Source organism: Neoarius graeffei, chromosome 26 (assembly GCF_027579695.1).
Source record: "Neoarius graeffei isolate fNeoGra1 chromosome 26, fNeoGra1.pri, whole genome shotgun sequence".
Taxonomy (NCBI): domain Eukaryota; kingdom Metazoa; phylum Chordata; class Actinopteri; order Siluriformes; family Ariidae; genus Neoarius; species Neoarius graeffei.
This window is the reverse complement of record NC_083594.1, coordinates 3,222,610-3,236,005: the sequence shown is the minus strand read 5'-3', so window position 1 is coordinate 3,236,005 and position 13,396 is coordinate 3,222,610. Positions and strand designations below refer to the sequence as shown.

General features: G+C 41.0%; 1 protein-coding gene across 1 annotated transcript in view; it reads right to left on the bottom strand.

Moving 5' to 3' along the window:
* Positions 1 to 290: 290 nt before the first annotated feature.
* Positions 291 to 13,396, bottom strand: part of LOC132873923 (mucin-3B-like) — a 38,731-nt gene continuing 25,625 nt past the window's right edge. Inside the window, exons 13-24 of the mRNA XM_060909746.1 lie at positions 11,750 to 13,381; positions 10,757 to 11,383; positions 7,744 to 10,054; positions 7,055 to 7,380; positions 5,994 to 6,805; positions 5,716 to 5,837; positions 5,572 to 5,636; positions 2,616 to 2,818; positions 2,325 to 2,490; positions 2,037 to 2,204; positions 443 to 528; positions 291 to 355 (exon numbers count right to left, since the gene is read on the bottom strand). Coding sequence (XP_060765729.1) covers positions 291 to 355; positions 443 to 528; positions 2,037 to 2,204; positions 2,325 to 2,490; positions 2,616 to 2,818; positions 5,572 to 5,636; positions 5,716 to 5,837; positions 5,994 to 6,805; positions 7,055 to 7,380; positions 7,744 to 10,054; positions 10,757 to 11,383; positions 11,750 to 13,381 — 6,583 coding nt within the window. The remainder of the gene's footprint in view (positions 356 to 442; positions 529 to 2,036; positions 2,205 to 2,324; positions 2,491 to 2,615; positions 2,819 to 5,571; positions 5,637 to 5,715; positions 5,838 to 5,993; positions 6,806 to 7,054; positions 7,381 to 7,743; positions 10,055 to 10,756; positions 11,384 to 11,749; positions 13,382 to 13,396) is intronic.

The window sequence follows — 13,396 nt, the reverse complement described above, 5'->3', positions numbered from 1 at the left end:
TTATCTCATTTCAGGGCTTTCTCTCAATTGAAAGTCAACATTTTCAAGGATTTTAAAAATGTAATCAACAATACTTACTTCCCAAGGATTACTCTTACAGTTATTCAGCCTTAATCTTACTTTCTATATACTGTAATGTTACTATAACTTTTACTTGGTTAAATAAATAGCACAAAACATTGACTTATGCATCTATTATGTACGACACATAGCAAAAAAAAAAAGTGATATCATCTATAAAGTACTGTATACTTACATTCAAAGTTGTATCAGCATTCTGAAGATGTGACCTAAAGATGTGTCCCGACCTCTGCGTCTTGGAGGCTTTCATGTAAAGTATACTTCTGAAATTGACGTTCAACTGAGTAGTCAAATCAAATAACACATTTGATTATTTATAATGAACTGACAATTGAAATGAGAATGAAATAAAACAAGTTAAAATCTTGACCTTGGCCAGAGAAGTCAAAGAAGTAGTCACCAAACAAGTCCAACTTGCTCGACCCACAGCTGCTGCTGCTTGGGGACCTATAAGAACAAGGAATTATTATTAAACACACTTGTTATAATTTATTCCAAAGCGCTGATGAATTCTGGATTGTGATTGGTCAGAAGGTGGTGATTAATTTTCTAGAACAGCAGCTCTGACAGTTACACAGCTGCAAATCACAGCCCTCATTCTAGTATGCTGTCGTTTTTATAGTGACAGCTCATTCATGTGGACTTGCTCAGCTGACGTGTCACATAGACAAAATAAAAACGTGTGCAATCGAGGGTAATAATGTGGTGAAGTTTTCTGTAAAGAGAAGTTTATGTAACTTTTATGGAAGGAGTCTCCAGTGTCAGTGCTCTGTAACAGTCAGAGGTAAAGGTGACATCTTCAGGATGGAGGAGTTTACAGATTATTGGTAACAAGCTGCATTTTTTCTGTCTTTTTGATGAGAAAGTGAAGGAATGACTGTTTATAGCTGCTAGAATGGGAATGAACTTGAACTTTTATGGATTTTCATCAACATTAAATGTAATTATAAGCAGATGAAGTGTAAAGTTTAATTCTTGAATAAAGAAGACTATTTAAGTGTTGGCAAAGTGCTGTACAAGCTGAATAAATAAACACTGTGCCATTGTAGGGAAAGTATTAAACTTAACACTAACTCTTATTTATTACACTACGCTTTCACTGATTATTTTCCTATAACAATATACCTAGTCATGTTATATTCCTTACTTGTTATTCCTTAAAGCTAGACGGCCTTTCGATTTCATAAAATCGGTGAAATTTAGTTCCCTCTGAAATGTGGTCATTGTGATATGCAGGTATGTTTATTTCTGTAATATCTCACAAAATATGAGGCCATTCAGTGGCTGGGAAGTTATTTAAATTGAGGGGATTAAAGCAAATAATGTGCATGAAATCACTCGCTTTGTGCAGTCAAGCAGACAGAGGAAGTCCATGTGCACATGCGCAGGTTTACTTTTGAGCGTGCACTGACAGTTCCATCATTCTGTTGCTAAACGAACAGCTGATCACACCGAGGTGCTCGCTGAGCGCCCATATTTATTAGTTTGGTCCTGCGTTTCCTTTCCTTCGTATATAACATAACGTCTTTTCTTCTCACTTTCCGTTACTGTAGTCAGTCTTTCACATTTCATTTACACACTCACATCCTCCATTTTTCTCTCCTGTTTCAAATTAATATCCCACAATGCCTTGCGTGAACGGGGAAAGCCCACCACGTGATGCATGATGTAGTATCTTGAATTGGGTCATGGTGAAGCAGAAAAAAATAGCAGAGAATTTAGGGCCACATGGCTCTAAATTCATTAATTGTTCTATTTTTAAAAAAACTAATAACATTGGAAGTCTGTGATTCGAATTCAGTAGCTTAATTAGGTGTCGGGGGGGGGGGTCTTTGTATGACCTACATGTGAAAAATCTGAAAGGCGGTCTACCTTTAATAGTCTGTCTGTTTAAATGTGACAAAATTATACACTTTTATCAATAAGTAGTCAACATTTGTGAAACGAATACCTACCAGCATCTCTTGTGCCTCAATCGTACAACTACAATCACGATTATCACAATGATGAAAAGAAGAAGAAGAGCTCCTAAACTCCCGAAGAGCGCAGCATAAAACCCTGCACCTCTGCGGAAAAGTTCGCACTGTGATCCATGATATTCTTCAAAGGAATTCTTGTAGCATCTTATTGAGTTAGAAAGCACAGAAAAAGGTTTGTCACTTTCCTGTAAAATGGTACAAGTATGAATGGTACATTTTTAAAAGATGTGCTCAATGACAGATTGGATGTATAAAACCTCTTACAAGCACATTGGGCCGGTTTTCACGTTCACACAATCCCCATGATTGTTGCAGTAGCTGGGGTTCTTTTTGCATGGCCCCTCACACACCCAGGCACCTTCCACAATATTCAGTGTGTAGTTGGCAAAATCTGACTTACAACTCATGTACGGTTTCAGGTCTGTAATGTCTGATTTAGGGGGGAAAATTAATTAGTCTTGAAATGTTAAACCATTGAGAAACAAAATCCTTGTTTAAAGAAGCAAATGGGAATAATATTTGTCTGTTTTTGTGAAACTGGGAAGTATTACTTACTTGCTATTTCAGTTGGCTGCATTAGAACTTCTGGATCCTGAACAGAAACATTTCCAAGTGCTTCACTTAAACGGTTCAGCAAATCAGAATCATTAAACAACTTTGTTAAAGAGAGTTTGAGATCCTTGTTGAGGAACTCTATCTGTGATTGGTTGTTGGGATAGTTGTACTGTGCGATGCTTTTGACAATGATGCTTCCAGGTCTGTGGAAAAATATAATGTTTGGATTAAATAGGTCGCAACAGAGATTTGCAATAAACATAAGAAAAAAAAGGGAAGGTTGTGCAGTCTGACAGGGCAGTTTCCTTCTGAAGTAGTTGAGTATTCATGTTCTGTTTGCTTTTTTATTTGTCAAGGACTGATAGCGAAGTCATTGTGACCGTGACACTTAAAATATAAAAGGTCCCCGCTGGATCACACTCATCCTCTGGCCATTCTTATTAACCCAAGTGACTCAGGTGGCCTGGTGGTACTTCATCCAGTGATAGACACAGAGTAAATAATTCAACTTCCTTTCTAACTAATGAGGCTCTACATCCACAAGTCATCATAAACAAATACCTCAGGAAAAGGTTTGTCAACTTCGTAGAAGTCCATGGAAGGAACACTCAGCATGTGAACACAAATATTATCCTGCGGCGTTTTCAGTCACTCTTTCAGTGATAAAATGTTCAAGTTCAGTGCTGCAAAACTGTGGAACTCACTTCCTCTGGAAGTAAAACAATGCAAATCTCTCGCGGCATTCACAAATGCCGTCAGGACTGTTTTTTCCATGAAAACTATGCATCAATGTAAATAATTTGGAAATCATTTTTGTTCAATTTTATTACAGATTTTTTTCTTCCAATTACTATTGTAATTTATTTCTTTTTCGTTAAAGCGAGACAGCCTTTCGATTTCATAAAATCAGTGAAATTTAGTTCCCTCTGAAATGTGGTGATTGTGATATGTTTATTTCTGTAATATCTCACAAAATATCAGGCCATTCTGTGGCTGGGAAGTTATTTCATTTGAGGGGATTAAAGCAAATAATGTGCATGAAATCGCTCGCTTTGCACAGTCAAGCAGACAGAGGAAGTCCGTGTGCGCATGCGCAGGTCTCCCTTTGAGCGTGCACTGACAGTTCCATCATTCTGTCACTAAATGAACAGCTGATCACACCGAGGTGCTCGCTGAGCACCCATATTTATTAGTTTGGTCCTGCGTTTCCTTTCCTTCGTATAGAACATAACGTCTTTTCTTCTCGCTTTCTGTTACTGTAGTCGGTCTTTCACGTTTCATTCGCACACTCACGTCCTCCATTTTTCTCTCCTGTTTCAAATTTGTATCCCACAATGCCTGTAACAGAGTTTCCTAAGCCATTTGATTTCTGTTTGATTGTTTTGTTTTTTGCCTTTGTTTTGTTTTCCCACCTTGTGTTGCCTTTGATATCCTGTTTGCTGACCGCCCGACCTGTGTACGTTTTATGACCACGCCTCTCCCTACTAATTTGGCTCTGTTTTGAATGCCTTTTAATAAATATAATTAAACTACACTTTCATCCGTCTCCACTTCCCAATGCCAACATTGTGTATATGTTAGAGGTCAGAATCGTAGGTCAGGTGGACTTTTTCAATCTAGGTTAGAATTTTTAACCCAGTTCATAATTTGCTACTGGTATTAGGGAGATTTATTATATCTAAGGCTAGGTTTAGGGTTAGGATTTGGGAAGACTTTGTATTTTAAAGCACTTGATGACTTAATAAGACTGGACTCATTAATAAATTCAAAATATATATCGCTCCTTCCATTACAATTGTTGTTGGTCTAGTAGTTAAGGGGTTGGGTTAAGAGTCAGAAGGATTGGAGTTTGAATCCTGGTTAAGTAGGAAAAAACATTTTTTAAAAATGCTAATTAGGTAGATAGGGATAGGTAGACAGACAAGAGGAAATACTCAGTAGGTGTGCTTAGACAGAGAGGAAGTGGATGGAAGAAAGAAAGACAAAATAAATGACGGAAATCCCTTTTAGGAATCTTTAGGAAGTTATGAACTAGGTTAAAAAAAATCATCTAGATTTAAATTTTTTGACCTGTAACATATAAGTCCTAACATACATATTATCTATCCATCCATCCATTACCGCTTATCCTGTGCAGGGTCGCGGGCAAACTGAAGCCTATCCCAGCTGACTATGTGTGAGAGGCAGGGTACACCCTGGACAAGTCGCCAGGTCACTTACACACTAGACTTAGAATTATATTTGGACTTTACAGCACAATTTAAACAGTTTAAGGATTAAAAATATACAACATGAATGAAATTCTTATGTTACAGAGCTCCAAGAACAAAGCAGACAATGAAAATGGTTAAAAAGCAGCTCTAGGAAAACAAAGAACAAGCTATAACATAGGCTACAATATTTGTACATACATATATGTAGATATAATGAAGAAGGCATATATAATCTCATCTCATCTCATTATCTGTAGCCGCTTGATCCTGTTCTACAGGGTCGCAAGCAACCTGGAGCCTATCCCAGCTGACTACGGGTGAAAGGCGGGGTACACCCTGGACAAGTCGCCAGGTCATCACAGGGCGGCATATATAATAAATATGCTTTATACTACTATAACAGTGGTAGAAGCAAATGTAAACCTTAATTCTTAAGTGTTGAATGAAGTCTGTACAAGAGATAACATGTGATGCAATTAATGTCCAGTGATGGCCCTGTACCGATGTTCAATAATCTGATATTGTAGATTTAACAATAAAAATTTGCGGCACATAAATATTTAGAGCACTTTACTCAGCATCTTGAATCTGGGAAGAGCATGATGTCACAGGGAGTTTTTATTGGTGACCCACATGGGGTCATGGTCGCAAAGTGACAACATTACTATTCATATTTGGCAAGGAATTCAGTAAAAGGGAATACTGCACTATGTCTGAAGGAAATCTCCCTGAGGAGAACTTACAATAGTCTGATGATCTTTATATCTCTGAAGTTTTGTGGATCTGCTCTTCTGCAAATATCCGAAAGCTGCAATAACAATAAAGACCAGTTATAGGGAAAAATGGTCTGACTTGTGGATATTTAAAAGAGAAACTAACCTACACACCTCACGTGATAAGACAGAAATCAAGTCTTTGGATGCCTCCGAGTTCAAATCCTCAAAGTCAGGAGTGTATTTCTTCATAATTCTCAAAGAAATGTTTGACTTTCTTGTCAGTCTCTCCGCAGCTGGAATTAATGTTTATACTTGTGTTTGTTATTTGAATTCAATTATTTGATGTATTTCAATTATTGATTCACACATAAAAGATAAAAAGCCAATTAAATGAAACTAATTATCATAACTCAAAACAAACAACTATTATTAAATTAAAGTATACTTACATACTATAACAGGTCTTGTATCAGTTGCAAAACTACATGAATCACCATAAGTGGAATCGGTGCAGTTGCATTCACACAACCCAGAATTTACGTTAAAAAAACACGGTGCACCATTACACTGGCAATCTGTACAGTTTTTGACGGTGACAGCAGTGACAGTTGATAGAGAAGATAAGTGTTTTGGGGTTGACGAAGATAAAGTTGTATGGGTTGGACCTAATGTTGATGTTTTTGGGGTTGTGGAGCTGAAACTGACTGGTGGCAAAGGCGTTTCTTTTGATGTGTATACAGGACTGGGAACAACAGTTGATATGATTGATTCAGAAGTTGAAGGTAACAGATCTTTGGAAGTGAAGTGGGTGGGCTGTGTGGAAACTGAAACATTATTTGTGTTTGTAATAGGAAATGATATCGTTGAACTTCCTGTGGAGGTTGGTAGTATAGTTGTGGCACTATCTGTGCTTGATTGCAGATTTGGTTGACCTGGTGTTGTTGAAGATACAGAAGTTTGTCCAGTTATTTTACTTGATGTGTACTCTGTTGAGGTTGTTGCTGTCGGTTCAGAACTGACTGATGGATGCGTTGTTAAGGGTATGGGTGTTGAGTAGTTGAATGGCGTTGAAAGGATATCTTCAGTTGAAGAAGACACAGTGGGACTTGCTGATTCCTCTGATGTAGGCATTATTGGGCTTGTCTGGATTGTGCCTTCTGTTGCCATTGTCACTAGCGTTGTGGAGCTGAATTCTGTTGTTCCTGTTGTTGGAAATGAAGGACCTGTTCCATGTGTGGAGGATGACACTGGGGTTTGTTGACTTGTTTTCCCTGACACTTCTGCAGTTTGACTGGATTGTTCAGTCATGCCCACTGATGTGTATTCATTAGTGCTTGAAGTGGCAGTCACTGCGGAGTCCGAAATTATACTGCTTGGAGATGTGCCAGTTGTTGCCAAATGGGGAGTTGATGGTGAATGTATGCCTTCAGTAGAGGATAAAGATGGCATTTCTGTGGATAGTTCTGTGGTGAGAAGAGTTTGATTTGCACTTGTTGTGAATGATGGCGACATCGTTGTGGAATTATATTCAACTGTTGAAAATGATGCCCCGTGGTCATCTGTGGTTGGAAATGTTGACGATTGCTGGCTTGTTTGGTCTGGTGCTGGTGAAGATTCAGAAGTTTTTCCAGTTATTTTACTTGATGTGTACTCTGTTGAGGTTGTTTCAGTCGGTTCAGAACTGACTGATGGATGTGTTGTTAAGGGTATGGGTGTTGAGTACGTGAATGGTGTTGAAAGGACATCTTCAGTTGAGGAAGACAAAGTGGGATATGTTGATTCCTCTGATGTAGGCACTATTGGGCTTGTCTGGATTATGCCTTCTGTTACAATGGGCTCTACCGTTGTGGAGATGAATTCTGTTGTTCCTGTTGTTGGAAATGAAGGACCTGTTCCATGTGTTGAGGATGAGACTGGGGTTTGTTGACTTGTTTTCCCTGACACTTCTGCAGTTTGACTGGATTGTTCAGTCATGTCCACTGATGTGTATTCATTAGTGCTTGAAGTGGCAGTCACTGCCGAGTCTGAAATTATACTGCTTGGAGATGTGCCAGTTGTTGCCAAATGGGGAGTTGATGGTGAATGTATTCCTACAGTAGAGGATAAAGATGGCATTTCTGTGGATACGTGTGTGGTAAGAAGGGTTTGATTTGCACTTGTTGTGAATGATGGCGACATCGTTGTGGAATTATATTCAACTGTTAAAAATGATGCCCCGTGGTCATCTGTGGTTGGAAATGTTGACGATTGCTGGCTTGTTTGCTCTGGTGGTGGTGAAGGTTCAGAAGTTTGTCCAGTTATTTTACTTGATGTGTACTCTGTTGAGCTTCTTTCAGTCGGTTCAGAACTAATTGATGGATGCGTTGTTAAGGGTATGGGTGTTGAGTAGGTGAAAGGTGTTGAAAGGACATCTACAGTTGAGGAAGACAAAGTGGGAAATGTTGATTCCTCTGATGTAGGGGCTATTGGACTTGTCTGGATTATGCCTTCTGTTACAATGGTCTCTACCATTGTGGAGCTGAATTCTGTTGTTGCTGTAGTTGGAAATGAAGGACCTGTTCCATGTGTGGAGGATGACACTGGGGTTTGTTCACTTGTTTTCCCTGACACTTCTGCAGTTTGACTGGATTGTTCAGTCATGTCCACTGATGTGTATTCATTCGTGCTTGAAGTGGCAGTCACTGCCGAGTCCGAAATTATACTGCTTGGAGATGTGCCAGTTGTTGCCAAATGGGGAGTTGATGGTGAATGTATGCCTTCAGTAGAGGATAAAGATGGCATTTCTGTGGATATGGGTGTGGTAAGAAGGGTTTGATTTGCAGTTGTTGTGAATGATGGCGACATCGTTGTGGAATTATATTCAACTGTTGAAAATGATGCCCTGTGGTCATCTGTGGTTGGAAATGTTGACGATTGCTGGCTTGTTTGGTCTGGTGCTGGTGAAGATTCAGAAGTTTGTCCAGTTAATTTACTTGATGTGTACTCTGTTGAGGTTGATGCTGTCGGTTCAGAACTGACAAATGGATGCGTTGTTAAGGGTATGGGTGTTGAGTAGTTGAATGGCGTTGAAAGGCTATCTTCAGTTGAAGAAGACACAGTGGGACTTGCTGATTCCTCTGATGTAGGCACTATTGGGCTTGTCTGTTTTGTGCCTTCTGTTGCCATTGTCACTAGCGTTGTGGAGCTGAATTCTGTGGTTCCTGTGGTGGGAAATGAAGGACCCGTTCCATGTGTGGAGGATGACACTGGGGTTTGTTGACTTGTTTTCCCTGACACTTCTGCAGTTTGACTGGATTGTTCAGTCATGTCCACTGATGTGTATTCATTAGTGCTTGAAGTGGCAGTCACTGCCGAGTCCGAAATTATACTGCTTGGAGATGTGCCAGTTGTTGCCAAGTGGGGAGTTGATGGTGAATGTATGCCTTCAGTAGAGGATAAAGATGGCATTTCTGTGGATAGTTCTGTGGTGAGAAGAGTTTGATTTGCACTTGTTGTGAATGATGGCAACATCGTTGTGGAATTATATTCAACTGTTGAAAATGATGCCCCGTGGTCATCTGTGGTTGGAAATGTTGACGATTGCTGGCTTGTTTGGTCTGGTGCTGGTGAAGATTCAGAAGTTTGTCCAGTTATTTTACTTGATGTGTACTCTGTTGAGGTTGTTGCTGTCGGTTCAGAACTGACTGATGGATGCGTTGTTAAGGGTATGGGTGTTGAGTAGTTGAATGGCGTTGAAAGGATATCTTCAGTTGAAGAAGACACAGTGGGACTTGCTGATTCCTCTGATGTAGGCACTATTGGGCTTGTCTGGATTGTGCCTTCTGTTGCCATTGACACTAGCGTTGTGGAGCTGAATTCTGTGGTTCCTGTTGTTGGAAATGAAGGACCCGATCCATGTGTGGAGGATGACACTGGGGTTTGTTCACTTGTTTTCCCTGACACTTCTGCAGTTTGACTGGATTGTTCAGTCATGTCCACTGATGTGTATTCATTAGTGCTTGAAGTGGCAGTCACTGCTGAGTCCGAAATTATACTGCTTGGAGATGTGCCAGTTGTTGCCAAGTGGGGAGTTGATGGTGAATGTATGCCTTCAGTAGAGGATAAAGATGGCATTTCTGTGGATAGTTCTGTGGTGAGAAGAGTTTGATTTGCAGTTGTTGTGAATGATGGCGACATCGTTGTGGAATTATATTCAACTGTTGAAAATGATGCCCCGTGGTCATCTGTGGTTGGAAATGTTGACGATTGCTGGCTTGTTTGGTCTGGTGCTGGTGAAGATTCAGAAGTTTGTCCAGTTATTTTACTTGATGTGTACTCTGTTGAGGTTGTTGCTGTCGGTTCAGAACTGACTGATGGATGCGTTGTTAAGGGTATGGGTGTTGAGTAGTTGAATGGCGTTGAAAGGCTATCTTCAGTTGAAGAAGACACAGTGGGACTTGCTGATTCCTCTGATGTAGGCACTATTGGGCTTGTCTGGATTGTGCCTTCTGTTGCCATTGTCACTAGCGTTGTGGAGCTGAATTCTGTGGTTCCTGTTGTTGGAAATGAAGGACCTGTTCCATGTGTGGAGGATGACACTGGGGTTTGTTCACTTGTTTTCCCTGACACTTCTGCAGTTTGACTGGATTGTTCAGTCATGTCGACTGATGTGTATTCATTCGTGCTTGAAGTGGTAGTCACTGCCGAGTCCGAAATTATACTGCTTGGAGATGTGCCAGTTGTTGCCAAATGGGGAGTTGATGGTGAATGTATGCCTTCAGTAGAGGATAAAGATGGCATTTCTGTGGATAGTTCTGTGGTGAGAAGAGTTTGATTTGCACTTGTTGTGAATGATGGCGACATCGTTGTGGAATTATATTCAACTGTTGAAAATGATGCCCCGTGGTCATCTGTGGTTGGAAATGTTGACGATTGCTGGCTTGTTTGCTCTGGTGGTGGTGAAGGTTCAGAAGTTTGTCCAGTTATTTTACTTGATGTGTACTCTGTTGAGCTTCTTTCAGTCGGTTCAGAACTAATTGATGGATGCGTTGTTAAGGGTATGGGTGTTGAGTAGGTGAAAGGTGTTGAAAGGACATCTACAGTTGAGGAAGACAAAGTGGGAAATGTTGATTCCTCTGATGTAGGGGCTATTGGACTTGTCTGGATTATGACTTCTGTTACAATGGTCTCTCCCATTGTGGAGCTGAATTCTGTTGTTGCTGTTGTTGGAAATGAAGGACCTGTTCCATGTGTGGAGGATGACACTGGGGTTTGTTCACTTGTTTTCCCTGACACTTCTGCAGTTTGACTGGATTGTTCAGTCATGTCCACTGATGTGTATTCATTAGTGCTTGAAGTGGCAGTCACTGCCGAGTCCGAAATTATACTGCTTGGAGATGTGCCAGTTGTTGCCAAGTGGGGAGTTGATGGTGAATGTATGCCTTCAGTAGAGGATAAAGATGGCATTTCTGTGGATATGGGTGTGGTGAGAAGAGTTTGATTTGCAGTTGTTGTGAATGATGGCGACATCGTTGTGGAATTATATTCAACTGTTGAAAATGATGCCCCGTGGTCATCTGTGGTTGGAAATGTTGACGATTGCTGGCTTGTTTGGTCTGGTGCTGGTGAAGATTCAGAAGTTTGTCCAGTTATTTTACTTGATGTGTACTCTGTTGAGGTTGTTGCTGTCGGTTCAGAACTGACTGATGGATGCGTTGTTAAGGGTATGGGTGTTGAGTAGTTGAATGGCGTTGAAAGGCTATCTTCAGTTGAAGAAGACACAGTGGGACTTGCTGATTCCTCTGATGTAGGCACTATTGGGCTTGTCTGTTTTGTGCCTTCTGTTGCCATTGTCACTAGCGTTGTGGAGCTGAATTCTGTTGTTCCTGTTGTTGGAAATGAAGGACCCGTTCCATGTGTGGAGGATGACACTGGGGTTTGTTCACTTGTTTTCCCTGACACTTCTGCAGTTTGACTGGATTGTTCAGTCATGTCGACTGATGTGTATTCATTCGTGCTTGAAGTGGCAGTCACTGCCGAGTCCGAAATTATACTGCTTGGAGATGTGCCAGTTGTTGCCAAATGGGGAGTTGATGGTGAATGTATGCCTTCAGTAGAGGATAAAGATGGCATTTCTGTGGATAGTTCTGTGGTGAGAAGAGTTTGATTTGCACTTGTTGTGAATGATGGCGACATCGTTGTGGAATTATATTCAACTGTTGAAAATGATGCCCCGTGGTCATCTGTGGTTGGAAATGTTGACGATTGCTGGCTTGTTTGGTCTGGTGCTGGTGAAGATTCAGAAGTTTTTCCAGTAATTTTACTTGATGTGTACTCTGTTGAGGTTGTTGCTGTCGGTTCAGAACTGACTGATGGATGCGTTGTTAAGGGTATGGGTGTTGAGTAGTTGAATGGCGTTGAAAGGATATCTTCAGTTGAAGAAGACACAGTGGGACTTGCTGATTCCTCTGATGTAGGCACTATTGGGCTTGTCTGGATTGTGCCTTCTGTTGCCATTGTCACTAGCGTTGTGGAGCTGAATTCTGTGGTTCCTGTTGTTGGAAATGAAGGACCCGTTCCATGTGTGGAGGATGACACTGGGGTTTGTTCACTTGTTTTCCCTGACACTTCTGCAGTTTGACTGGATTGTTCAGTCATGTCCACTGATGTGTATTCATTAGTGCTTGAAGTGGCAGTCACTGCCGAGTCCGAAATTATACTGCTTGGAGATGTGCCAGTTATTGCCAAGTGGGGAGTTGATGGTGAATGTATGCCTTCAGTAGAGGATAAAGATGGCATTTCTGTGGATAGTTCTGTGGTGAGAAGAGTTTGATTTGCAGTTGTTGTGAATGATGGCGACATCGTTGTGGAATTATATTCAACTGTTGAAAATGATGCCCCGTGGTCATCTGTGGTTGGAAATGTTGACGATTGCTGGCTTGTTTGGTCTGGTGCTGGTGAAGATTCAGAAGTTTGTCCAGTTATTTTACTTGATGTGTACTCTGTTGAGGTTGTTGCTGTCGGTTCAGAACTGACTGATGGATGCGTTGTTAAGGGTATGGGTGTTGAGTAGTTGAATGGCGTTGAAAGGCTATCTTCAGTTGAAGAAGACACAGTGGGACTTGCTGATTCCTCTGATGTAGGCACTATTGGGCTTGTCTGTTTTGTTCCTTCTGTTGCCATTGTCAATAGCGTTGTGGAGCTGAATTCTGTTGTTCCTGTTGTTGGAAATGAAGGACCTGTTCCATGTGTGGAGGATGACACTGGGGTTTGTTCACTTGTTTTCCCTGACACTTCTGCAGTTTGACTGGATTGTTCAGTCATGTCAACTGATGTGTATTCATTCGTGCTTGAAGTGGCAGTCACTGCCGAGTCCGAAATTATACTGCTTGGAGATGTGCCAGTTGTTGCCAAATGGGGAGTTGATGGTGAATGTATGCCTTCAGTAGAGGATAAAGATGGCATTTCTGTGGATAGTTCTGTGGTGAGAAGAGTTTGATTTGCAGTTGTTGTGAATGATGGCGACATCGTTGTGGAATTATATTCAACTGTTGAAAATGATGCCCCGTGGTCATCTGTGGTTGGAAATGTTGACGATTGCTGGCTTGTTTGGTCTGGTGCTGGTGAAGATTCAGAAGTTTGTCCAGTTATTTTACTTGATGTGTACTCTGTTGAGGTTGTTGCTGTCGGTTCAGAACTGACTGATGGATGCGTTGTTAAGGGTATGGGTGTTGAGTAGTTGAATGGCGTTGAAAGGCTATCTTCAGTTGAAGAAGACACAGTGGGACTTGCTGATTCCTCTGATGTAGGCACTATTGGGCTTGTCTGGATTGTGCCTTCTGTTGCCATTGTCACTAGCGTTGTGGAGCTGAAT